This window comes from Acomys minous, assembly GCF_964271855.1.
Source record: "Acomys minous genome assembly, chromosome: 16".
In the NCBI taxonomy this organism is placed as follows: domain Eukaryota; kingdom Metazoa; phylum Chordata; class Mammalia; order Rodentia; family Muridae; genus Acomys; species Acomys minous.
Genome location: NC_140498.1, coordinates 41,184,149 through 41,209,741, shown reverse-complemented (window position 1 = coordinate 41,209,741; position 25,593 = coordinate 41,184,149). Strand labels below are relative to the sequence as shown.

At 49.9% G+C, this 25,593-nt stretch overlaps 1 protein-coding gene and 1 long non-coding RNA gene across 2 annotated transcripts; both read left to right on the top strand.

The window, feature by feature from the left end:
* The first annotated feature begins 324 nt into the window (after positions 1-324).
* On the top strand, positions 325-8,644 carry LOC311587439. The gene is made up of 2 exons (XR_014775863.1): positions 325-593; positions 8,036-8,644. It is a non-coding gene; the product is annotated as an uncharacterized lncRNA (long non-coding RNA).
* Positions 8,645-16,675: 8,031 nt separating this feature from the next.
* Positions 16,676-24,723, top strand: PRSS27 (serine protease 27). The gene is made up of 7 exons (XM_084760962.1): positions 16,676-16,809; positions 17,589-17,721; positions 21,053-21,079; positions 21,657-21,819; positions 23,088-23,359; positions 23,670-23,839; positions 24,359-24,723. The coding sequence occupies exons 2-7, from the start codon at positions 17,649-17,651 to the stop codon at positions 24,653-24,655; spliced, it is 1,002 nt and encodes a 333-aa protein (XP_084617088.1). The 5' UTR covers positions 16,676-16,809; positions 17,589-17,648; the 3' UTR covers positions 24,656-24,723.
* Positions 24,724-25,593: the final 870 nt, after the last annotated feature.

Below are 25,593 nucleotides of genomic sequence, written 5' to 3'. Positions count from 1 at the left end.
TGTACCTCCCTCTGCCTTTCCTCTCTTGTTCCCTCTCCTGCATGCCTTTCCTACTAAGATACCACCAGCTTGTCTGTGGGTGTTTGGAGAGTCCGTGCGCTGTACCCTCAGGGGGGCGGGGAGGAACTGACTGGTGAAATGGAAAAATATCGGACCTTCAGCTTTACTGGGAATTGCAGGTAAGAAGGATTCTGCAGAAAGTTCTTTATCTAAGTCCAGCTTTCAACCGTGAGGGTCAGGACGGGCTCGCTGAGCTAGCACATAGTAACCCCGAAAGCCTGGGTAGGCGTGGGGTTACATAAACAAGGAACTCAGTAAGTGTAAACACAGCACAGGTGGACTCCGTTTCAGATCTGAAACTCAAACTTACCGAAGCATCTGGTTTTCTTCTATTTTTAAATCTGCTCATTTCAGAGCAGCATATACAAGGACTCGGTTTGGCAAACGGAAAAGTGCTGACTCGGTCCAACAAACGCTTCCCACGGTCTTACATGGGAAACGCCAGCGAAGGACGTGCCAGGTCTGTCACCAAGGCTTTCTGCGCAGCAAGAGCGGAAAGCGGGAACACAATGGCCTCACAGAGCGTCCAGCTTGTAAGCTATGGGCAGACAGACACGGAGGAGCTCCAGGAGAGCCCACGGGAGGACACCAGCATTGGCTTGCAAACCACAGAGGCTTTCTAGCGAGGCGGACGCCCAGCAAAGTCTAAGAAGGCTGTCTGAGTCTTTTGCTGCAATAAACCGTCATGAGCAAAATCAACCAAGGGAGGGAGGGAGGGTCTTAAATCAGCTTATAGTGTTATAATACAGGAATTACCACACAAACCACTCGAGCACCAATCGCGGTGAGAGACTGATAGATTATCTGAACCGCCTTTCCCAAGCTGATCAATCAGGACCTGTTCTTAGGGCAGTCTTTTATAGGAAAACCAGGAGCAGAAGACTGGGAGGTGGGGGAGGCGGGGGCGGCCAGTTATGCGCTTTGGCCAACCATACAAAACAGTATTACATTTTTGTCTAAAGACAAAGTATTACCAGCTAACCTTTAAGCTGATTGGTCCTAAGTGAGGTAGGTGAGGCGATGGTTAGGGTCTTTCAGAGTACATCCAAAGCGTGTAGGTAACAGAAGGGCAGCCAGAGTGCAGCCAGAAGGTAGCAAAGTGTGTAGACCATTGAGTCATCTAGTGTAGGTGAACTTGACGCTCTGGCAGGCAGTGGTGTTAGTGTCAGCTATGAGTAACTACTTCTAGGAAGCAAGAGTTGAAAAGTTTAAACTTTTTGAACTTAATTTCACCTTGTAAGCTGAGTACAGAAAGGGTGGCAACTATGTCAAAGACTAGGCCTCAACAGTAGCTCTACATCGCGGTGCATCTTCTAAGAAAATCAGGGCAGGAACTCAAGAAGGCCGGAAACCTGGAGGCAGGAGCTGATGCAGAGGCCAAGGAGAGGCTCTGATTGCCGGCTTGCTCCTCCCCCCTTGCCTCATTCAGCCAGCTTTCTCTGTGGAGGCATGCTGAGTGGATGTATCAACTGTCAATAAAGCACTGTTTAGCCAATCAGCTGGGCGGAAGGACAGGAAGTGGAAGGCGGGGCTTGCTGGGGGGGAGGAAGAGCAAGTTTGGTCGTTGAGGAGAGAGAGTGGTTGCCTGGGGAAGAAGAGGAAGGGGAGAAATGGCTGGAGAAACGTGTTAGTGCAAATCCCTGGGGTATGTGTATTATATATCAGCTTAGAGTAGTTTGTTTATCATAGTTTAGGAGTTGATTTGTATTAGTTTAGATTCTTCCCAGCGTTGTGGGACATTCTGCCCAGGTTGTGCTAGCAGCTTTAAAGTACACTTCAGACTCTGTGTCTTTATTTAGCATCTTAGGCTGAACCGATACATTTTTACTGTAACACATCCCAGGCCACCTGCTTAGGAAGGGCACCACCCCCAGGAGGCTGGTCCTCCCACCCCAATTGGTAATTAAGAGAATGCACTATAGACTCAGGCAAATCTTTTTTTAAAAGCAATAAACAAAACTTTTCATTGGTTCTTTGTGAATTTCACATCACGCACCCTAATACCACTCACATCCCCCTCCCCTCATACTCACCCTCCGCCCTCGCCAACCGCCCCTCAACAGAGAAAAAAATAATCTCCCCACTAACCTTCTTTCTTATACCCAGGGTCATGGGGTTGGTGGAAGGGAGGTAGAGGCTTTAGTACCCCAAATAAATTAGAGTTTTAAGCAAGTGTCAACATTAGGGAGTTGAAAGAGTGGAAGAAAAGGGGCGGAGAAGAGTGGAAGAAAGAAGAGCCCACAAAGTAGCAAACGCTGGTTACAAGTGGTGTAGGTGGCGGCGAGGAGCTGGGGGAGGCGGGTGGCTTTCCCTCTTCCCGGGGCAGGGCCGGCCCTCTTACCCTCACCCACAACCCCTGCAACCAAGGCCAGCTCTACAGTACTTCCTGGACGATGGGGGTGGGGGCACTCAGAGCACTGCAGCTGGCTAAGCGTGGGCTTTCCTCCTCACAAGTTTCCAGGGCCACTAACTCTCCCATGATACCCAGGCAAGGGTGGGGCCAGTCCTGCACAGCCCTCATGTTGACATGTCCCCTAGCAACAGCCTAGACCATGGACATTTGTCTGGCCTTCGGTGGTAACAAACTCCGTGATCTTGCAGGGCCACAGACCCAGACAAGGATCCCGGCGGCTGCACAGGCCAGGGCCCGGCTACGGTCCCAGGTGGCATCACCGGCTACTCACATCTGGCTGTTCCTCAGCCAGTCTCCAGTTCTGCCTCTCCTCACTGTGCACACATCCTTCTGTTTCTCTTTCTCTCCCATCTCTCTCCACTACTTACTTGCTCCTCTTAGTGGTGCTTGGGGTGTAGGAGAGAGAAGCATGTTTTTGTGTTGATCCCAAGTGTGGGATGGGAAGCAGACTAGTGAGAGAGCAGGATGTTTATACCCCCTTAGAAGTCCAACCACTTCGTGGGGGAGCTTGGATGTTGCCAGCTGAAAACATCCTATTAGAGACTCTGAGAGGATACACACACACACACACACACACACACACACACACACACACGCCCAAAGCAGGAGACTGAGAGAGAGGACTTGGGATTGTTTTGGCTGTTCATCAACACTTTGAGAGACGCTCCTAGAGAGAACTGCTCCAGGGAAAGCTTCAAGGCTTTGGGCTCCAACTGAGGCTCCCGGTTCCAGTTGCTCCTAGTTCCAGGAGCAACTTTGGTGGGATTGCTGCTTTGCTGAGGTCCTGCTGACTGCGCCAGGAGATCGTTCCTCGGAACTAATATCCTTAAGGTTCCATTATTGTGTTCTTTAATCTCCTTTTTTCCTATTGTTTGGGTTAGTTGGGTTGTAAGTGAGGTATGCTCTGTTAGTGAGTTCATAATAAAGAATAAATTATTAAGAAAATTGAGCCTTAGCCGGGCATGGTGTCACATGTCTGTAATCCCAGCACTCGGGAGGCAGAGGCAGAGGCAGGCGGATCCCTGTGAGTTCGAGGCCAGCCTGGTCTACAAAGCAAGTCCAGGACGCCCAGGGCTACACAGAGAGACCCTGTCTCGAAAAACAAAAACAAAACAAAACAAAAAATTGAGCCTCTTGGTGAGAGAAGCATGGGAGAATGGGGAAATCAAAGGATCCGGAGGGTCCTAGAAACCTACAAGAAGAACATTATGACGGGCAGATTTGGACCCAGGGGTCCTGCTCAAACTATGGCACCATCCAAGAACAATACATGCAGTAAACAGGTCTAACCAATGGACAGGACGTTCCCCACAGTTGAGTGGAGAGTGGGGTCTGACTTTCACAAACTCTGGTGCCCCATATTTGACCACGCCCTCTTGATGGGGAGGCCTGGTGGCACTCAGAGGAAGGACAGCAGGCTACCAAGAAGAGACTTGATACCCTATGAGCATATACAGGAGGAAGAGGTCCCCCTCAGTCGCAGTCATAGGGGAGAGGAGTAGGGGGTAAGTGAGAGGAAGGGAGGGAAGGAAGGAGGGAGGGAAGGAGGGAGGGAGAAATGGGAGGATACAAGGTGATGGGCTAACAATTGAGATGTAACATGAATGAATTAATAAAAAAAAAAAGAATTAAAAAAAAAAAGAAAATTGAGCCTACACTGGGGTCACCTCAAGAGTAGTCTCTGGAGTGCTAGGGCCCCAGGCAGAGGTCATCTGGGGCCTGCATGGCACCAGACTGGTGGTCATCTCAGGCCAGCTCCCTGTCCAGACACCATGATGCTGGACTGGTGGTCCTCTTGTGCTCACTTTTCACCCAGGTCACTCTTGTGTCCCCATGCAGGGGTCATCTGTCTCAGGCTCATTCCTGCCCAGAGCCTGTGGTCCCAGGTGGGGTTCTTCTAGACTCCCGACTGCTGGGCCCCCAAGTGGGCTTCGTCTCATCTCCGGCTAGCTCCCTGCCCTGGGAGCCGATCCAGACACGCGAGGCACCTGACTGGTGGCCAACTCAGGCTCGCTTTTTTCAGATGTTCACAGGTCAGAACACTGAGCATAGACTTGGCCTCTCTCCTCTCTGCCACCTACTGTGGTACACGTGGCCCAGCAGCCACACCTCCAACGCCTCGAGGGGGCACAGGCAACAGATAAATCTTATAGAGGCATTTGAGAGTCCTGTTGAGAGATCCAGTCTAACTCTGTTTTGAAGCAGGGTCAGAAAGAGGACAGGCCCTGAGGAATTCCACCCTGCAGAGCTGACGGCTTTAGCTTGCACACACAAGAACTTACCCCACTCGCCCCCACCCCCAAGACAGTTACCTCTGTGCTGAGACATGGTTTTAGAACCATCCAATAGAACTAATGGTCATGGTAAGTAGCCAATAGGATTGTTACAAATCTGACTTTGAAACAGTATAAAAACTCAGTGCTTTTGTTACTGGGGTCGCCTCTACCTTAGGTGCAGGTGGACCTGCCTGGAATAGACTCTCCTAATCAGTCTTACACTGTAGGTTTAAAATTTTCAAAACCTACTTTATTTGGGGTTCTTAAACACTTTAAACTCACTTTTAACCCACCCGCCCTCTCACTCAAGACAACATCACATGCCCTCTCACATAAGATGACATCACGTGCCCTCTCACACAAGACGACGACATCAGGTGCCCTCTCACATAAGATGACATCACGTGCCCTCTCACACAAGACGACATCACGTGCCCTCTCACATAAGATGACATCACGTGCCCTCTCACTCAAGACGACATCACGTGCCCTTTCACACAAGACAATGTCACATGCCCTCTCACAAGACAACCCACAGAAAAACATCACATGACACAACTGAGTCTTCAAAAAAAACAAAAAACAAAAAACCAGAAACATCCACTTCATATCCCCCTTTCTGTTTTTAAAAAATTGTCTTTTTCTCTAACATTAACAATCTACACATAATATATATAATTATGAGAACCATAAACCTAGAACTTTACATCATATTTTAAATAAGCTGCTTATATACAATATATCAAACAACAGTCAAACAAAACAACCTTACATTTCTATCAATATATAATAGTTAAAGAAAATAACTTTACATTTCTATCAATATACAATAATTAAACAAAATGACCTTAAATTTCTGTCAATATACATTAATCCACACCAAAGTAAAATATTTAAGACTAGTAGACTCTACTTTTTATGAAATATTTGACTTTTTATTCATTTATTATTATTATTATTATTATTATTATTATTATTATTATTATTATTATTATTATTATTTTTCCCTCCTTGTACCCATCATTAGGTAAGAGAGAAAAGAGAAAAAGAAAGATAGAGGAGAGAGATCCCTGATTTAAACTTTATTTTGTTTATTCCCTGACCATAACCAATAACAATCAACCACCCTAGACAATACCAAACAACCATAACACATTAAATGACCAAAAATATCCACTCACATTTTGGGAATGGGGGAAGTCACGTTCTTAAAATTACTTCTTTGGAGGCAAAGATATCTTTTAGGTACCCTATGAAAATTGGGATACTGGCCAAATCTCAAGAAAGCTAGCTGTGTCCTTTTCTGTCTAGGCTCTGTGTTGTCTGTTGTCCAGTTTGTGTTACCTTCCCAGTCTCTGGGTTGTCCAGTCTCTTGTGGTCTGTGGTCCAGTCTCTGTGTGATAGACCATTTGGGCCAGCCCTTCTGAAGTTGATTTGCATGCATATTTTGGAGAAGTCAGTAACTGAGACCATCTGTGAGAGTGAATCACCTGGGATATTTGCTTTGTGAAGCCATCCGTGTCTCAGCTGATAAAAGGTTCTCCCTCCCTGGTCAGATCTAATCATTATAAGTTTTGTTGATGACCATATTTTTTTTTCATTCCCTGTAGGTAGCATAAGCTTAACCATGTCTCCATCTGAAAACTATTGCAGGTTTCCATTAATTGTCAACACATCCTTTTATGGTTGGCCTAGTGCCTCAGTTTTGGTTTTTTGTTTTTTTTGTTTTTGTTTTGTTGTTTGTTTTTTGATAACCCAGCATCTCTCAGCTGCTGTTGTTCCTTTTTCACCAACATTAAGAAAATTTAGAGTTAACAGTATTATTTAGTCTATCCCTGGGTTTTTTGTTTGTTTGTTTGTTTGTTTTAAACTCTTCCTTTTTGTTTAGTAGGCATCTCTCTTTTTTTTTTTTTTTTTTTTTTTTTTGGTTTTTTGAGACAGGGTTTCTCTGTGTAGCCTTGGCCATCCTGGACTCACTTTGTAGACCAGGCTGGCCTTGAACTCACAGCGATCCGCTTGCCTCTGCCTCCCGAGTGCTGGGATTAAAGGAGTGCGCCACCACACCCGGCCTAGTAGGCATCTCTTTTAAGGTACGACTGGCTCTTTTTACAACTCCTTGTCCTGTGGGATTGTGTGGTATACCAGTAATATTCTTTATATTGTAATATGCAAAGAATTGCTTCATCTTATTGGCTATACATGAGGGATCATTATTAGTCTTAATTTGTGTAGGTATTCCCATAATTACCATTGTTTCTAATAAGTGAGTAACTATACAATCACCTTTTCAGAACTCAAAGGGGTTGCCCATTGAAACTGTGAATATGTATCAATGGTATGGTGTATATACACCTTTGCTTTCCAAATTCTGAAAAATGAGAAACATCCATCTGCCAGACGTCATTTCTTTTCGTACCCCTAGGGTTCCTATCAACAGGTAATGGAGTTTGGTTGGATAGTGAACATGCAGGACTTTTTTCTTTTTCTTTTTCTTTTTCCCCCCTTGTTGCCCAGTGAAAATTAAAGGCTTTGGCTGGAGAGATGGCTCAGAGGTTAAGAGCACTGTCTGTTCTTCCAAAGGTCCTGAGTTCAATTCCCAGCAACCACATGGTGGCTCACAACCATCTATAATGAGATATGATGCCCTCTTCTGGTGTACATATGTAGGTATACATTGTATACATAATAAATGAATCTTTTGTTTTGGTTTGGTTTTGGTTTTTGGTTTTTCAAGACAGGGTCTCTCTGTGTTAGGCTTGGCTGCCCTGGACTCGATTTGTAGACCAGGCTGGCCTCAAACTCACAGTGGTCTGTCTACCTCTGCCTCCGAGTGCTGGGATTAAAGGTGTGCCCCTCCACTGGCCAGCCTAATAAATAAATCTTAAAGAAAAGAAAAGAAAATTAAAGGCTTCTAACACATTTCCTATTAATACTTGGTCAGTTTCCTCATTTCTTTGTGCCAGTCGGCCTGGAAAACCTGTATGAGACCAAATATGAGTAAAAATATAATGGGTAGTTTCTACTTCTGATGGCCTGTTGCAATTGCATAAATAATAAAGCTAATTCTGAGTTATCCAGAATAAATTCAGCAGTCTCTAAATCCAAAGAAACCATTTCTGCATATAAAAAAATCAGTAATGATATTAAGAGATTCAGGAAAATCTAACAGCATCATAACAATTGCATATAGTTCTGATTTTTGAGCTGAGGTATATGAACTTTTGACCTCTTTGCTTATTTTGTCTGACTTATAACCTGCCACCCCATCTTATTTGCATCACTACAGAATGTTGGTGCCAACAGTTCACAGATGATGAGGTTTTGGTGTGGGCCAATTCAAAGCCCTGGATCTCGGCCTGGATGGTAGCTGATCTGGTCAGCCCACCAGCTAGCTCTTCAGCACTGCTCTGGCTAGCACACCCAGTGCCACTACCAGCAGGAGGCAGGGTCAGCTCTCCTGCTCTCATGCCCTCCGGACCAGCTCACCTGCACCCACACCTCCAGAGCCAGCTCCACTGTGCTGCCCGGCCATGGTACTCTCCCAAGTGCTGCAGCTGCTGAGAGGCGGGACCAGGGCCACCTCATGGCAGAGGAGTGGTGGGGACGGCACTCCCATGGCGCACTGTGCCCTCAATACTCTTTTCTTCCAAGGCTCCCACAGAATAGTCCACTGGGCTCTGGACAGAATTCAAGGGGCTGAAACCTGGAGGCAGGAACTGATGCAGAGGCCAAGGAGGAGCGCTGCCCACTGGCTTACCCCACCTCTTGCTCACTCAACTTGCCTTCTACAGCACTCAGGACCACCTGCCCAGGAATGGCCCCACCCACATGGGCTGGACCCTCCAACATCCATCAGTAATTAAGAAAATGCAATACAGACTTACCAATAGACAAATTTTTTTTTTTGGTTTTGGTTTTTTTGTTTGTTTGGTTGGTTTTGGTTTTTCGAGACAGGGTCTCTCTGTGTAGCCTTGGCTGTCCTGGACTCACTTTGTAGACCAGGCTGGCCTCGAACTCACAGGGATCTGCCTGCCTCTGCCTCCCTAGTGCTGGGATTAAAGGCGTGCGCCACCATACCCGGCTGGTTTTGTTTTTTTGAGACAGGGTGTCTCTGTGTAGCATTGGCTATCCTGGACTAACTTTGTAGACCAGGCTGGCCTCAAACTCACAATGATCTACCTGCCTCTACCTCCCGAGTGCTGGGATTAAAGGCATGCGCCACCAGCACCCAACTGCCTATAGACAAATCTTATGGAGACTTTTTTTTTTTTTTTTTTTTTTTTAGAATTCCTCTTCTCAAATGGCTCTAGCTTGTGTCACGTTGACATAAAACTAATGGGGCAAAAGCTGAGAATCTAACTGGCAGAGGAGTGAGCTGAGTGGCCCTCCTTCTGAGAGGAGGGAGGGGAAACTGCAGTAGGGGTGAAAAGAAATAAATAATAAATAAGTAGAGGAGGCCAGGTGTGCCTCAGTGGTAGAGTGCTTGGCAGCCATGTCCAAGGCCCTGGGCTCTACCCCAGCATCACAGAATAGGAATAATGAAGGCAATGAGAGGGGAGCAGAAGGAAGAGGGGGGAAGAGGAGGCTGCAGCCCCAGCTGTGAAGGTCAAGATCTGAGTCTGTGGAACCCTGGCTTGGAAACTCCCTGAGGAAGCTGAGGGGAGGTGACACCGGAAAAGCCTGAGCAAGAACGGCCAAGCTGCAGGGCTGGGTCCTTAGTAGACCAGCATGCGGAAGCTCCGTGGCCTGTTTCTCCCACCTTCATCGGTGCTGTGGCCAGGAAAGCAACCTGAGTCTCCGCCAGGGCTGGAGGTCTCTGGCTCTACCTTGACACACATGATAGACAGACAGACAGACAGACAGACAGACAGGCAATGGTAGAGTACACATTAGAGAGACCAGGGCAGAAGGAGCCAGAGTTTGAAGCCAGTCTACACTGTATAAGGGAAGCCTGCCCTGACAGGTAAGAAACCCTTCTCCAATGTAAAATTAGATCAGCAAAGGACATCTCTGGGAGATCTGTCTGTCAGGGTCCGAACAGGAAAGCAGTCTGGAGTGGGAGCCGTGTATAAGGATTTGGTTTGGTATGACTTCAGAGGGGAGGGAAGGGAGATGCCACCCAAAGAGGACTGGCATCTCTGGGGTAGGAGTGCAGGGAGTGGGATGGGAACCAGAAGCATCTCCACCATGTGACGTCATGGGGGACCTGAGGGCAGAGCTGCTCACCCCCACCTCCAGGCTGCACCCTCGCTAGGCCTGGAACCTGAGCAGTTCCTGTGGAGGAGACCTGAGGAGGGCTTGGGTGAGACTGCCTCTGCAGAACAGTGAGCATTTGTAATGGGGCTGAGGAGATGGCTCAGTCAGCAAAGCGCCTACTCTCCAAACACGATGCGAGTGTGTGAATGTAAATCCCCAGCACCGGGGTCTCGTGTCAAACCCGGGCGCACCATGGCACGCGTGTATAATCTCAGTGATGGGTTGGGGCAGAGACGGGGACCTCTGGAAGCCCATTGGCCAGCCATCCCAGCCCCCTCAACAAACTCCAAGGTCAGTGAGAGACTCTGCCTCAAACCCTAAGGCAAAGAGCTGAGGGTAGTGGCTCACACCTTTAATCCCAGTGCTTGGGAGGCAGAGGCATGGGGATCTCTGTGAGTTCCAGGCCAGCCTGGTCTACTCAGAGAATTCCAGGCTAGCCAGAGCTACATAGTGAGAGCTTGTTTCACAAGAGACAGAGACAGAGAAAGAGAGAGACAGAGAGACAGAGAGAAAGAGAGAGAGAGAGAGAGAGAGACAGAGAGACAGAGAGAGAGAGAGAGAGAGAGATCAAAGAAGACATCCAGTATCAACCATTTGACCTCCATAGGCATGTATGCACCTGAACACACACACACACACACACACACACACACACACACACACACACGAACATGTGCCCACCCAACACATAGAAGAGAGAATGGAAGCAAAGAGAAGGAAGAACATATTCCAGGCACCCTGAGCCTGGGAACCCTGAGCACCTAGGGAATTCCACCCCTTGCTGGGTTGATCCGGAGCTACTATGTTGTCAAATGTTAACTGCTTGTCCCCCAAGACCCTTACTGTCCCTCAGGCAGATTCTCACATAGCCAAAAAAGACGTCGTGTGAACCTTGCCTCCCAAATTATTCCTGATTGGCTAATAAAGTTGCCAAACCCACAGGCTGGGCTGGGCAGGAGAGAGGGGGGCGGAGCTAAGGTTTCTGGGTTTCTGGGGTCTCAGGCGGAGCATGAGGTGCCAAGAGGAAGGGAGGAAGGAAGAAGCAGCTCACTGGGTTGGCGTGAACCAGAAGCATGTGGCCGAGAGCAGCTCGCTCTGAGGACTGGCCAGACGGAGTGGAAGCAGCCTAAGCAGAACGTGTGTGCGTATTTATGGAGACTGTGGATGGGAAATGGACAAGAAAGCTTAGAGGGTTGTATCTGCCCAGCCCTAGTGTTTTAAGGCTTATCATAACTCTAACAGGTCTCTGGGCACATTTATTTCTAAAAGAGCAGGTTCAAGAATAAACTCTTTAGCTTGGCATGGTGGTCCACGCCCTCAATCCCAGCACTCGGGGGGCAGAGGCAGGCAGATTGTTGTGAGTTCGAGGCCAGCCTGGTCTACAGGGTTAGTCAGGACAGCCAAGACTACACAGAGAAACCCTGTCTTGAAAGACCAAAAAGAGAATAAATTCCGTATTAAAAACCAGTATTAATTAATTTTAATCGAGTAATTAATTCCATTTTCCTTCCCTTTTCACTGTGCTGCACTACATTCCTCTTTGAGCTCCCCCAGGGCTTTGCTGCTGTCGCCTTTGGAGCCCCGTTGACTTCTGCCCTGGTTTGGATCCCTTGCCTTGCGCCTCAGGTCTTCCTCAGCTGAAGCCTCGCGCTACAGCACATCCCCCGGCAGTCTCGTCAGGTTAAAAAGACAATGCCGGGGCCTTGCAGGCCAGGAACCCCTAAGTCAGTGTCCCAACCCTGACCACCTGCCCTCCAGTGTCCAGCACTTGCTTGGCCGTCATGTGGGAACCCCTCTGCTCCTCTGGTTTTTAAAGTATGCTTTTTATAGCCTCCCTCTTCCACGTACTGAGGTCAGCCAGCAGCAGGTACCTAACTCAGAGAGTCATCTCAGAGTGCTGTGCTTGCAGCCACACCAGAGACCTTGGGGTAGAGGTAGATGGTCAGCATCACTCTGTCTTGCAGCTCTTCTTCAGTTACGAAGCCCCGGGACCCCGCACCAGGACTGCCCACCATAACCACCAGTCTAGGGTGGATTCCTGTCACGAGCTCTTGAAAGGGAATCTCGTGATTTCACAACCGGGCCAGGCATGGATGGCCAGAAACAGTGTAGCCTTTCTTTTGAGGTGCTATTGCTGCCACTGTTAGCAAACTAATTTTTTTTAATTAATTTATTTATTGTATATGAATACTTTATCTGCAGAAAAGGGCATCAGATCGCATTACAGATGGTTGTGAGCCACTATGTGGTTGCTGGGAATTGAACTCAGGACCTCTGGAAGAGCAGGCAGCACTCTTAACCACTGAGCCACTTCTCCAGCCCCTGAATTTCTTTTTATTAGGTATGGTGATGACCCATTGTAATCCCAGTACTCAGAAAACTGAGGCAGGGAGGGTTGCCACAAGTTTGAGACCATTCTGGGCTACATAATGTGTACCAAGTTAGGTCTACATATTAAGACACTGTTAGCCAGGCAGTGGTGGCGCACGCCTTTAATCCCTGTATTCGGGAGGCATGGGGATCTCTGTGAGTTCGAGGCCAGCCTGGTCTGCAAAGCGAGTCTAGGACAGCCAAGGCTACACAGAGAAACCCTGTCAGGGAAAAACAACAACAAAGACAGAGGAGGAGGAGGAGGAAGAGGAGGAAGTGGGAGAGGGAGGAAAGGGAGGATGGAGAGGCTGTTAAGTTTCAAACCCAGGACAAACAGCTGAGGTGCCTAGTTAACATATCCAAGGGGACCTGGCTTCTAGGTTCTCCCAGCATCCCTCAGTCCCTTACCTGGTACAGGGTGTGAACGCTCCAGCCCAGGGGTTGGGCTGCCCTTCCCTATGTAATCCAGCCATTTTGTTTACTGCCTCTTTTTGTACCTTTGGCCTCCTGGCTGCTGCACCTGCAGAGTAAACACTCTTTGCTTCTGCATGCTATTTGAGTCTGGGGTCTTCCTTCAGCGATTCTTGGGCCCCTACAGTGACAGGGAGGAAGAAAGAAAGTCTTAACCCCACTGGAGGAGAATAAGATCACTGCTCCAATTAGTCTTTACAAATGTGAAGCAAGCTTTAATTAAATACTGGCCAGGTCCAGACCTAGGTTCTTAGGAAAATGGCCCCAGTCTTATTTTTCAGGGGCTTAAAAAAGGCAAAGCCCACAATTCACCACACTTCCCATAAGGTCCAATGCTAGGCAAGCATACCTTCTGAAGTATTTTCTGCCCACATTTTCCTGCCTACGTGTCCCTTGCCCTGGTGTGAACAAGCACATCTGGTGTGGTTGGATCAAACAAACTTGCTTAGGGAATTGAAAACATGTGGCTTGTTACTCCCATAAACGATAGCCTCCAGCATTCCAAGAGGTATCTGTCTCAGAAAACAAACTAACAAACAAAGGAAGAAAGAAAAAAAATTAAGAGAAAAAAACCCTGCTTGTCCAGAGGACCAAGTGTGGTTCCCAGCTCCCCCACCTAAGGTAACTGCCTGCAGCTCTTTGGGGAATCCAGCTCCCTTTTCTGGCCAGAGCGCTTGCACACATGTGGCAGACATACACAGAGACACAGAGGCCAGACACTCATAAAATAAATCTAATCTTTTTATAATTGTACCTTTCTGTAAACCTTGCTTTCCTTTTTTGTTCTTTCTCTCCCCTCCCTGCCTTAACTTTTTAGCTTTTGAGACAGGGTCTTTCTCACCTACATAGTCCTGGCTGTCCTGAAATTCACCACATAGACCAGGCTAGCCTTGAGCTCCCTGTGATCTTGAAAATCTAACCCTCCTGCTTCTACACCCCAGGGCTAGGGTTGCAGGCTTGCAGCATCACACCTGCTTTATGCCAGGACTTTCTACACGCTGATCTTCTAAGAACTACCAACCAGCCATGCTCCGAGCCTCTGACTTCCATTTTTTTCTTGCGTCACATACATTTTCCATATGTATGCACTCTTTATGAAAATGTCATTTTAAAAAATCTAATTCAAAGGTTGTAATTAAAACAAAACAAATTTGTTTAAAAAGAAAAAAAAAACAATTTTAGTTTTGTTTGAGATGGGGAAAGTCTCTGGTTAGCTCAGGCTAACCTTGGATTCTCTGACTCTTCTGCCTCAGCCGCCTGGCTGCTCAAATTCTAAAATTACAGGCGGGTTTCGTTTTGCAAATGTAACATCTTTAGTCAAAATATATTTTCACAGCCTGGGACACAGAGTGAGTTCAATGCTAGCCTGGGCTACATAACATGACCCTTTCTCGCAATAAACCACAATTCCCCAAGGTCAGAGCCATCCACGCTCACCCTCTGACCCACTTCCCTGTGGCCTTACCTGACAGCATTCCTCCAGGCTTTGCTAACCTGCAAGTGACAACTGAGGTCTCTTTGCTGCGGCTTTGATTTGCATTCATTTGATTACTAAGGCGAGCATTTCCCAGCACGTGTGGTAGCCAAATTAGTTTCCTCTTCGTCACTTTGTCTTGGTCCTTCACCTGTTTCACCTTCAGGATTCATTCAGTGGGTTTTGTGGGTCTTGTCATGTTTTGTTTGTCTTCTGACTAATTTCTTTGAGCACTTTGAGTAACAATGTTGTCATTATCCAGCTGTATTTCCTGCATTGATTTTTCCTATTGCTTGCCTTTCTATTTGTAATCAATGTGGGTTTTTTTTTTAAAGATTTAATTATTTTTATTGTCTGTGCATTGGTGTTTTGCCTGCATGTGTGTCCATGTGAGGGTGTTGGAGCTCTTGGAACCGGAGCTGCAGACAGTTGTCAGCTGCCGTGTGGATGCTGGGAATTGAACCTGGGTCCTCTGGAAGAGCAGCTAATGCTCTTAACCACTGAGCCATCTCTCCCGGCCCCCAGTGTTTGCGTTTTTTACTTGTAGCCTATAGCTCTTTTCTTTTGTGGTAGCTACTCTGACTTCTAACCTTGAAAATGCTCTAGAGGACCAGTGAGATAGCTCTGCTTCCTGCCAAGCCTGTGGACCCGAGTTCCACCCAGAATCCACATGGTGGAAGGACTTGATTACTGCAAGTTGTCTTCTGGTACCAACACACACACACACACACACACACACACACACACACCCTTCATGAACACACACTAAGTTAATAAACATAATGACATTTTTTTAAAGACAAAATGTTCCAGAGAGACCTTTTTGTTAGGAGCTGTTTGACTGGGCTCCTTGGCTTCCTCTGTGTGGTGGTCAGTGTACAGCAGGCACATAGCTTTTTGCTGTCGCCCACCTCACCTGCTCTGTACTCCAGGCGCTGCCTGGGTCTCCCTCACTGATAATGGGAGGGACCCACATGGCTTCTCAAGAGCCCAGCTTCCTCTGGACCCACACACTCACTTCGGTGGCTCACCTGACTTCAAGGCAGAGTTGTACGTAGAGTAAATTGCTTTTACAAGAGCAAAGAAAACTAGGAAGGGCTCCAAGAGGAGGCCCTTAGCTTCAAAGGGTCGGATACCATCTCAAAGGTAGGGCGAATTGATCACTGGATGTCAGGCGAAAGTGTGATCATCCTGTTGCTTTGAGACACTTCACACAGTGAATAATTAGGCTTTCCCCTCACACTTCAGTGTCTTCCTGCTATGGCCCTGCTGTGGGGGGAGGGGGGAGGGGAGGGGGGAAAGAGAGTGGGGAGGTGGGGGTGAGGGGAGGAGCGGGGTTTTATTCACCTTTGCACCCTCTTCCTAAAACTATCATGCACCTAAAGTGCCTCATCAGCACGCTGGAAAGAACGGACAAATAAATAGTGACCCGTGTCTTTAATCGTAGCTCTCGGGAAGCAGAGGCGGGTGGATCTCTATGAGTTTGAGGCCAGCCTGGGTAGCTACACAATGCGTTCCACCCCAGCCTGTCACAAAAACAAAACAAAGCAAATGGGAAAGAAAAAAAAAAAAAAAAGAATGAGCCTGGTCTACAAAGTGAGTCCAGGACTACAAGAGAAACCCTGTCTCAAAAAACCAAACCAAACCAAACCGAAACACCAAAATAAACCAACAACAAAAAGAAAAAAGAAAAACAAAACAAGCATACCACCACCACCACTCCCAAAAAAACAAAGAATGAATGAAAGAACGAACGAGTGTTTGAGTGCGGAACCCTCTTTCTTCCCACTGCTTGATCTTCTTTCATGAGAGGAGCCGCCGGCCTGAGCACCCAACCCTGGGAATGCGAGGGTCTGGCTGTGTAAGAGCAGCAGAGAAGGTGGCAGCCACTGGGAAAGTCTTGGATGTGGATGCCACCGCCTCCAGGCGACAGGGGTTCCAGAAGAGCAGAGACACTTGTGGTGCAGGGACAGACACAGGGGACAAGGGACCACACCGAGTGGTGACGGCCACCAGAGGGCCCCACTGCACAGCAAACCCGGGAGACCGAGGCCACGACACTCTGAGTGAACATGCGCTACCCTGTTGGGCGTTGGACCACCCCTGGCTTACACCAACAGGGTGCAACGCTGCACCCTCTGCACCAGCAGGGAAACTGAGGCAGGGCTCAGCCCTCTGTCCAGCGCAGCTCCCTGCCCTGGCGCGGGATCTGGTGAGACATCCAGGATCTGGTCCTGCACCCAGACTCCTCGGCCCGGAGGGAGTGGCCTCCCGAACCTCGAGTCCAGCTGTCTGATGTCAGTCTCGTGCCCCAAATAACTTCCTCCCAGGGACACTTCCGCTGCGGCCTCACGTCCGGGAGCCCAGCGGGCGCACCCAGGGCCACCTTGCGGGTCACCAGGATGCCTTCCCAGAACAGCTCTTGCCACGCCCAGAAAGCGCAGCCCCAAACGGGCAGCATGGTCCCTATTCCTTGAGCCAATCCACAGGTGTGTGTCTGTGTGTGTGTGTGTGTGTGTGTGTGTGTGTGTGTGTGTGTGTGTGTGTGTGTGTGTGTGTGTGTGTGTGTTTCAGGAAGGGAGGACAGCCAGGGTCCCCCTTTCTCGGTTGCACAAGCACCCTGGCCTTGGTTCATCAATGCCTACTCGTAGTCAAGCTATAAACCAAGCTTAGGTCACTGATGTCAGATAAAAAGCTGACCGGTGGTGGCGCACACCTTTAATCCCAGCACTTGGGAGGCAGAAGTAGGTGGATCTCTGTGAGTTCGAGGACAGCCTGGTCTACAGAGCAAGTTCTAAGACAGCTAGAGCTGTTACACAGAGAAACCTTGACTCAAAAACAAACAAACAAACAAACAAATAAACAACAAACAAAACAAAACAAAGTGTTCGATAAGCATTACATGAACAAATGAATGAATGAGTGAGTGAGCAAATGAGTGAATGAATGAAAATGGAAGGCATCTTGGATGAAGTAGACTCTGCCAGCTTAGATGAGGCTTGTGGTCAGTTGAGGAAGGCAGCCAACAGTCGGGCCTCTGTGGTCAGCTCCTATCAGGAGGAACACCTTGCTGCCAGAATCCCGAAGCATATAGAGAAAGGGGTCTGGCTTCTGGGGTTCAGGGCCGGGTCATGGAGTTGGTGTTCGGGGCACCTCCTTCCTTCTGAAAAGGATCCGGGTAGGCAGGGCTGACAGGTTGGGTGGCATAGCCAAGCTGACACTCACCTCCAGCATAAAACCTCACTTCATGGAGCCTGTACCTCCGTAGCACTAGGGAGAGTGCCTGCCACCGCTCACCAGAGCTCAACTAACCACCAAGCCAGAGACCATGAGGCAGCTCCGCATCCCTGGCCTGCTGCTGCTGCTGCTGCTGCTACTGCCGCCACTACTGCTGACATCTGGTGAGTTGCAGTCAAGGGCAGGCAGTCTCTCTGCCATCTCTCTGTAGGGGCCCCTCTGTTCTGCTCTGAGCTCCACCTAACCCTCCCCCCCCCCAATACCTGGGTCTGCCTGAGTCTGAAAGGAACCTCTTCTTCTCAGTGAAGGGATTCCCAGAGAGTGTGTTCAGGTTCCAAATATTCCACCTGGGGGACCTGGTTGAGGGGCCGTGGGAAGCTCTGACAGTGCCTATGGCCCCATCTTCCTGAGGCTCTCACGGTGTGCCATGCTCCTAGCTTGGCAGATGAGAGAGCCTCCACGCCTATAGGATTTGAACCCAGGCCCGCAGGCTTTCAAATCCCTGGGCTTATGTGAACTGTAGATGCCATCTGAGGCTAGGAGCCTTCAGAGTCTGGCTGAGGCTCAACAGAGAGCTGGGGACAAAAGCTGCAGGCTGCAGAGGGTCCCGGCTCCTGTCTACAGGGGGAGAAGCGGTCGCTGCCCATCCTGAGCAGGGGTCAGCAGGTTCTAGCCGGAGCTCCGCCTGCTAGGTCCTTCTCTGTGGGCTGGGCTCCTCTCTACCAGGGAAACTCTCCCACATTCCTGGGCCAGCTGGGCCAGCTCAGCAGCGGCCACACTTCCCTGGCCTCAGCTCACCTCTCTGGGATAGGCCAAGTTACCCTAGACCATGTCTCAACTGGGGTTCTGGGGGTCGGACGACATGCGGGCATCTCTGTGGGGATGCCTCTGCCTCCCCAGGGTTATGGAATGTTTTTGCCCACGGCCTCTAGCAGCGAGAATAATAGCATTGAAAACCTATTTCCATTGGGTGTGACATTGTGATGTCTCCCGTGGGTGGATCAATCGAGGTCACTGCCGAAGTAGAAACAGCAGCCTGCCTTTGGCTCACAAACTGCTGTAACCTGAGGCTGGACCCCTGGGTGACATGCTCACTTCAGCCCAGAGTGGCCAGCAACCCAGTAGTCCTGCAGCTGGTCTCGTCTAGTTTCTTAGACCTCAGCCACTCCCACCAGCATCAGGGGCCTGGGGTCCAAGATGGGCATAGTTTGACACCCCGGCTTGCCATCTCCCACTGACGGGAAGTGTTTGCCCTAAAGAGCAGGGTTCCTCACACCCAGTCTGTCCCTCCACACAGTTTCTGTGCCCAGGTCCCTAGAGTCAGGCTCTGCCTTCACAGACCTCCTAGGCCTAAGTACTCTGGGTGAGAACAAATGCCCTGCCTGTGTGTGTGTGTGTGTGTGTGTGTGTGTGTGTGTGTGTGTGTGAAGCTCGTGCATGCATATGTGTAGACCAGAAGGGACCGTTGCATCCTCTGGGTGCTGGAAACTGAACTGGGATCCTCTGTAAAAGCAAGAAATGCTCTTAACCAACAAGCCGTCTTCCCAGCCTTTATTTTTTCACGTGCATGAACGCTTTATCTGCATTGTGCCATGTGCGCCATGAGCATGAAGGAGCCATTGAGGCCAGAAAAGGCGATCAAATTTGCTGGAACTGGGGTTACAGACAAGTGTGGGTAACCACATGGGTGCTAGGAACTGAATCCAAGTCCTCTGCAAGAATACTAAGTGCTCTCAACTGCTGAGACGCTTGATTTATTTTGAGACAGTCTTACAACAGTGCTTCGACCGGCCAGGTACTCACTGGGTAGCCTTAAAGCCCAGGCAATCCTCCTGCCTCAGACCCTTGAGGGGAGAGTGCTACGACAGCAGCTATGGCTCTCCGTGTCCTACGCATTGCATTGTAAAGGTCAGTGAACACAAGTACAGAAGCCAGGAGCTCCTGGCTCCCATGATGAAAACACTTGTCCCTGTCTGCTTGGCATCCGGCTTTGAGAAACATCTGGTGCTGTCCTCAGCACTAGCTACTTCCTGTTCCTCTATGTTCTGGTTACACTTCTGGCACTGTGATAGGATATTATGACAGTAAGTAACTTAGGGGAGAAAGGGTCTATTTTAGCTCACTATTCCAGGTGACAACCCATCATTTCAGGGCAACAGGAACCTGAAACAGCTGCTCACGTCCAGAGTCAAGCGTAGGGGGAAATGAATGCCTGCATGTTCGCTTGGTTGTGTTTAGCTCAGTTCAGAACCAACACCCCCCCACCCCCCATGCCTAGGGAATAGTGACACTCACAGTGGGCTGCATCTTTTCACATCAGTTAACTTAAGACAATCCCCCACTGGTATACCCACAGGCCAAACCAATATAGACAATCCTTTATTGAGCCTCTTTGTTCCCAGGTGAGTCTAGCTTGTACCAAGGTAACTGCCACACCCTGTCCACAGCTGCAGCCTACCCCATCCTCAAGCCTGCAGTCTGTATTTTGTCACCCCCACTGAGAATTGCACAACTGGGATATCCACAGGGAAGAGGAGAGTCCTGTAACATCCTTAAGGGCTCTTGGCATCCCAGAATGGTTTTCTTCTTAGCCCTCCCTCTGGGCTCCTCAAGTTTTGGGGCTTAGAGAAAATGTGACCACCAGTGGAGAGAGAGACTTGATAATGCTGAAAACCCACCCAGTTTGGACAGACCTACCCAAGAGAACAGTAACTAAGAGAGCACAGCTAAAGAAGTGTGTGTGTGTGTGTGTGTGTGTGTGTGTGTGTGTGTGTGTGTGTACACACCTGGGCGTGAATTTGAGGACAGAATAAGCTTATGGAGCTTGGGTAAAAGGATGAGCAGTCAGTAGGTGTGGGGTAACGAACCCTAGGAAACGGACCCCATTCCAGGTGTCATCAGGGCTGCCTTAGCCTCCTCTCTACTTGTCCCCTCCCTTTGATGGTGGTCCAGCAGTGATAGATACAGTTGGCAAGAGGGCCCAGTCCTCAGAATGCAGAGTCTTGGGAAGCTGACCTTCTGTAGTTACTAAGCCAATTCACTCCCTTGAGAGCACAGAGTGGCCCCGGGTGTCTTAAGCTCAGTTGGACTTTGGGAGAAATTAGAGGAGACTTGATCATTCTGAAAGACTGAGAGGAGGCCCTGATGGGCCTTGTGTGGAAGTGGCCTCCAGGGTTTCCTCTGTCATCCAGAGCGGAACCATTTGTGGGAGGAGGAGATAGACTCCACGTTTCTAGGACTTAAGGCACATGTATTCCCGCCACCTCCACACCTCAAGACAAGAACAGGGGTGCAGGGTGGAAGAAGATTCCCTGTGTTGGCATGAGTGCCAACGTTCCCCAAGCAGGGAAAACAACCCCCATGGCTATGGCACTAGCTTTTCTGGTTGTCTCTCCCTGTCCTCGGTGCACAGGGACTCTCTGATGAGGCAGGACCAGGAAGGGACAGACCTTGGCTTGGTTAAGTTGGCTCATGACTCCCTTTTCTCATCTGCAGGGACCGAAGGGGCCAAGGCTCTGAGAGGTAAGTGGGATCAGCTGAGCTGTGGGCGTGGCTGTACACCCATTCACCCATGCGCACGCCCCCCACAAGGCAGCAGAGGGAGGGACAAGAAGAGGAGAGATGCACAGGGCAGCAGAAAAGCCAGCCAGAGGTGGCTGAGCAGAACTAGAGTTCAGAAGGCAATGGAAGAAAAGATTCTTGTGTGATCAGCAAAATAGGACATAACAGGCATCAGGGACAAGTGCCAGTGACACCTTCCCTGCTGGGCCATGACTGTCCCTCCGGCCCACCAAGCCCGTGGAAGACATGACATACAGCTGTCCTTCTGGGACCCATGTCCAGCCCTAGTATGCAAAATTTCCATGTTATGTCAACCTTCCTGACCCTGAGTTGGGTCTTGTCACCTTGTCATAAATGAGAGGACTGAGGTTCATAGAAGGCAGAACTCGAAAGCGTTAGCCTGTGTCAAAAGCCTCTGGCTCAGAGGCCAGAAAGGCTAGAAAATTGACAACGTGAGAACTGGTGTGTGTGGTTGGGAATGGAGTCAGAGGCACGGAGCCAGATCCCTCCCTCAAAGAGTGATTTCATGTTCCTCCAGCCTGTGGGCGCCCAAGGATGTTCAACCGGATGGTGGGCGGGGAGGACGCCTTAGAAGGCGAGTGGCCCTGGCAGGTCAGCATCCAGCGCAACGGGGTCCACTTCTGTGGGGGCAGTCTCATCGCACCAACGTGGGTCCTCACCGCTGCACACTGCTTCTCCAAGTAAGTGGCCCTACCAGTTTCTCACCAGTGGCTGGGATAAGGCAGAGTCTGTACACAACTTTCAGCACCACAGCCAGCACTGGCACCAGGCCAACAACCCCACCCCCCCACTCCCACCCCCAAGCCTTGGCCAGTAACACCCACTGTCTTCCACAATTTTCCTTTAGGGAGCCAGGGAGATAGCCCAGTAGTTAAAGAGTACTGGCTGTTCTTGCAGAGTACCAAGGCTCAAGTCTCCATACCCACACGGTGGCTCACAACTATTTACACCTCATCCCAGGATATCAGCAGCTCCTGGCTTCAGTGGGCTCCAGGGGGCACAGGTGGTGCATTGACGCATGTGCAGGCAAAGCATTCATACACATAAATAATTAAAACTTTCCTTTAAGTCCAACCCTAGGCCTGGAAGCTGCAACTGCTGCCCCAGCTCTTGCTCCACCAGCTGTTCTGCTAGTGACACCTGGGGCCCTGCCCTTACCAATGCTGCAGGACAACCCCTGGCCCCCCATCTTCCCCCCACCCCCCACACTTCCCTACTTCAAATTTAGAACTCTCTCTCTCTCTCTCTGGATCTTGGGTTTCATATAAGCCCAAGATTTGGAACAGAATGTCCCTCTTCCTCCCCGCATCTGAGACCACCTAAGAGTGGTCTCTGCAACCCCCAGATTTTCAGGGTTCCCACTGTACCTCTTTCCTCATGGATCTGCAATTGCTTTTCCCTTTATTTACTATTGTGTGTTTTGGGGGAAGAGCACATGTGTTTTGGTGTACACGTGGAGGTCAGACGGTAACTTTTGGGATTAGGTTTTCTCCTTTCACCACAGGTTTTGTTGATAAAAGGCAGGTATTTAGACTTGCACAGAAAGCACCTTTACCTGCTGAGCCATCTTGCCCCTGCAATTTCAAAAAGCTCAGGAGTGGCTTTACCTGGGGCTCAGCAGCAGGCCTTGGCCTCACTGTACCCCATAGGTGTGTGTGTGCGTGTGCGCGCGCGTGCGCGTGCGCGCATTACAGCAGGCTTTGCAGACAGGACTCTTAATGTCCTCATCTTACAAATGAAGAAACGGAGTCACAGAGAGCTTGTTAGGTCAGTTACCCATGGTCACCTGATAGGCAGGAAAAGATGGGAATTAAAGGTAGTGCAAAGAGAGGTGTCAGACACCGCAGTGGACCAGAACCTCCTCCTCCTCCTCCTCCTCCTCCTCCTCCCCGTGGGTCTCTTTCCTCACGGAGGATGCGACTCACGCCCGCTCTGCTCTTTCCACCAGCACTTCAGACATATCCATATACCAAGTCCTGCTGGGGGCACTGCAGCTGCAGCAGCCAGGACCACACGCCCTGTATGTCCCTGTGAAGAGGGTGAAAAGCAATCCCGAGTACCGAGGCATGGCCTCCAGTGCCGACGTGGCTCTCGTAGAGCTGCAGGTGCCTGTGACCTTCACCAAGTACATCCTTCCTGTGTGTGTGCCTGACCCCTCCATCATCTTTGCGTCAGGCATGAACTGCTGGGTCACTGGCTGGGGCAGCCCCAGTGAACAAGGTGAGGGGACTGAGGTAGGGGAGGGAGGGAAATACGGCTTAAGAGGAGCCAGGACAGCTTTCTTGTTGATACTGGCATACATGAATGGGGCCGGTGTTATGGAGCAGGTGCTGTAGGAGGAACAGTTGTGCATACAGGAGATGGGAGAGGGAGACATGCAGGCCTGGTGCTGATGAGGGAAGACACAGTCCCGTGGATTTATGAGGAAGCTCAGGGAGGGACGGAGTGAGTTGTGGTCCTTGAGAACCCAGAGCCTCAGGATCTTGGTTAAGACTGTCCACTGAGCTGCAGGCTGCCTTTCCCTCCACAGACCGACTACCCAATCCACGGATCCTGCAGAAACTGGCTGTGCCTATCATCGACACGCCCAAGTGCAACTTGCTGTACAGCAAAGATGCTGAGTCTGACATCCAGCTCAAAACCATCAAGGATGACATGCTCTGTGCAGGCTTTGCAGAGGGCAAGAAGGATGCCTGTAAGGTAGGATGTTCTAAAGAAGGCATTAGAGCAGTGGTTCTCAACCTGGGGGTTGTGACCCCTTTGGGGGTTGACTCTTTGAAGGTGGTTGCAGATCAGATATTTAAGATTCATTAATAGTAGCAAAATTAGTTATGAAATAAGAATACAAATAATTTTATGGTGGTGGGGGAATCACCACATGAGGGAACTGTATTAAAGGGTCACAGCATTAGGAAGGTTGAGAACACGGGCTAGAGGGAGCTTAGCCCAGGTTGAGGGTGCACTGTGGTTCCATTACCCGCCATGAGATGAACAAGTCTTGGATCTGAGATGGGGACTCAACTACTGCATCCTTATCAAACACCACACTGGGTATGCCACTGATAGGCAGCCCAGGGCATCACGGCAGTGTGCAGGCTTGTCCATGAGAAGACCAGTGGGGAGGACCCTGGGAAGGAGCTTTGTCATGAGTACATGTGTACACAGGGCCTTTGTGAGCCCCGCGTAGGTTCTGATGGGTCTCTGCTTCCTTCCCCACAGGGTGACTCTGGAGGCCCGCTGGTGTGCCTTGTGGGCCAGTCATGGGTGCAGGCTGGAGTGATCAGCTGGGGAGAGGGCTGTGCCCGCCGGAACCGCCCTGGTGTCTACATCCGCATCACTTCCCATTACAAATGGATCCACCAAATCATCCCAGAACTGCAGTTCCAGGGGAGGGCCAGCAGCCAGCAGCAGCAAAGAGACCCCCGCGGTTGGCAGCGCCTGGTGGGGAACTCCGCCCCCTGCCTGGCTGCCCATGCAGTCATACTGGTCCTGGCCGCACTGCTCACTGTCACCTGAGCCTGCCCAGCTCACAGGTTGGAACCCCACCCACTGTACATTTGTAAATAGCTGTCCTTGCACCTTAACTGCTGGTTACCTTGACTTATGTTCTGTCAGGAAAAAGCATCATGACCCATGGCGGGGGTTGGGGGTGGGGTGGGGTGGTCTGCAGGGCTCTAGAAGCCCTAGAAGCTGTGAACTGGCACCCTTGCGGGCACACCCAGGCTAGGATGTTCCTGACCCAGTTGCCCTGTTGCCAGCCCATGACTGCCTCACCACTCCGAAGACCAATGGTTGTCCCATTCCTGAACCATGGCCAGTGACAGATACGGGTGGGAGGCAGGTCACAAAGCGTTGGGTCTTCAGTAGGAACCATGCAGGTGGGTGGAGGCACGCTCCCCAATCCCACCCAACTCCTCAAGCACCATCATGCAACTCCGAGGGCAACTTAGGCCCTGGGCATTCTCATAACACTGGCCAACCTGAATTTTTGTTCTTCCCTTGATCCAAGGCCATTCCTTAACCTCAAATTTCCCACTCTGGTAACACAGGGGTGGGGTGTGGAAGGGAGTAGGCACACACAAACCCTGCTCCCTTCACACCCAGTGAGACGTGCGGGTTCATATACACATCCACCCAAGTGCTCACAGAGGCCTCAAGCGGAGCAGGCACTGTTATTTCCTGAATGGGTAACTGTTGTGGGTGTGACGATGCCTTTACTCCTAGCATTCAGGAGACAGAGGCAGGCACATCTCGGAGTGCAAGGCTAGCCTAGTTAACATTTTGAGTTCCAGGCCAGCCAAGGCTACACAGTGAGACCCTGTCACAGAGAAAACAAACAAACAAACAAACTAAAAAACAAACTAAAAGCTAGAATGGATCACTTAGCACTTGCTATATACCAGCGAATAAGCACGGGGAATCCCCTCAGGCCGATCAGCGGCCTCTGCGGAGAG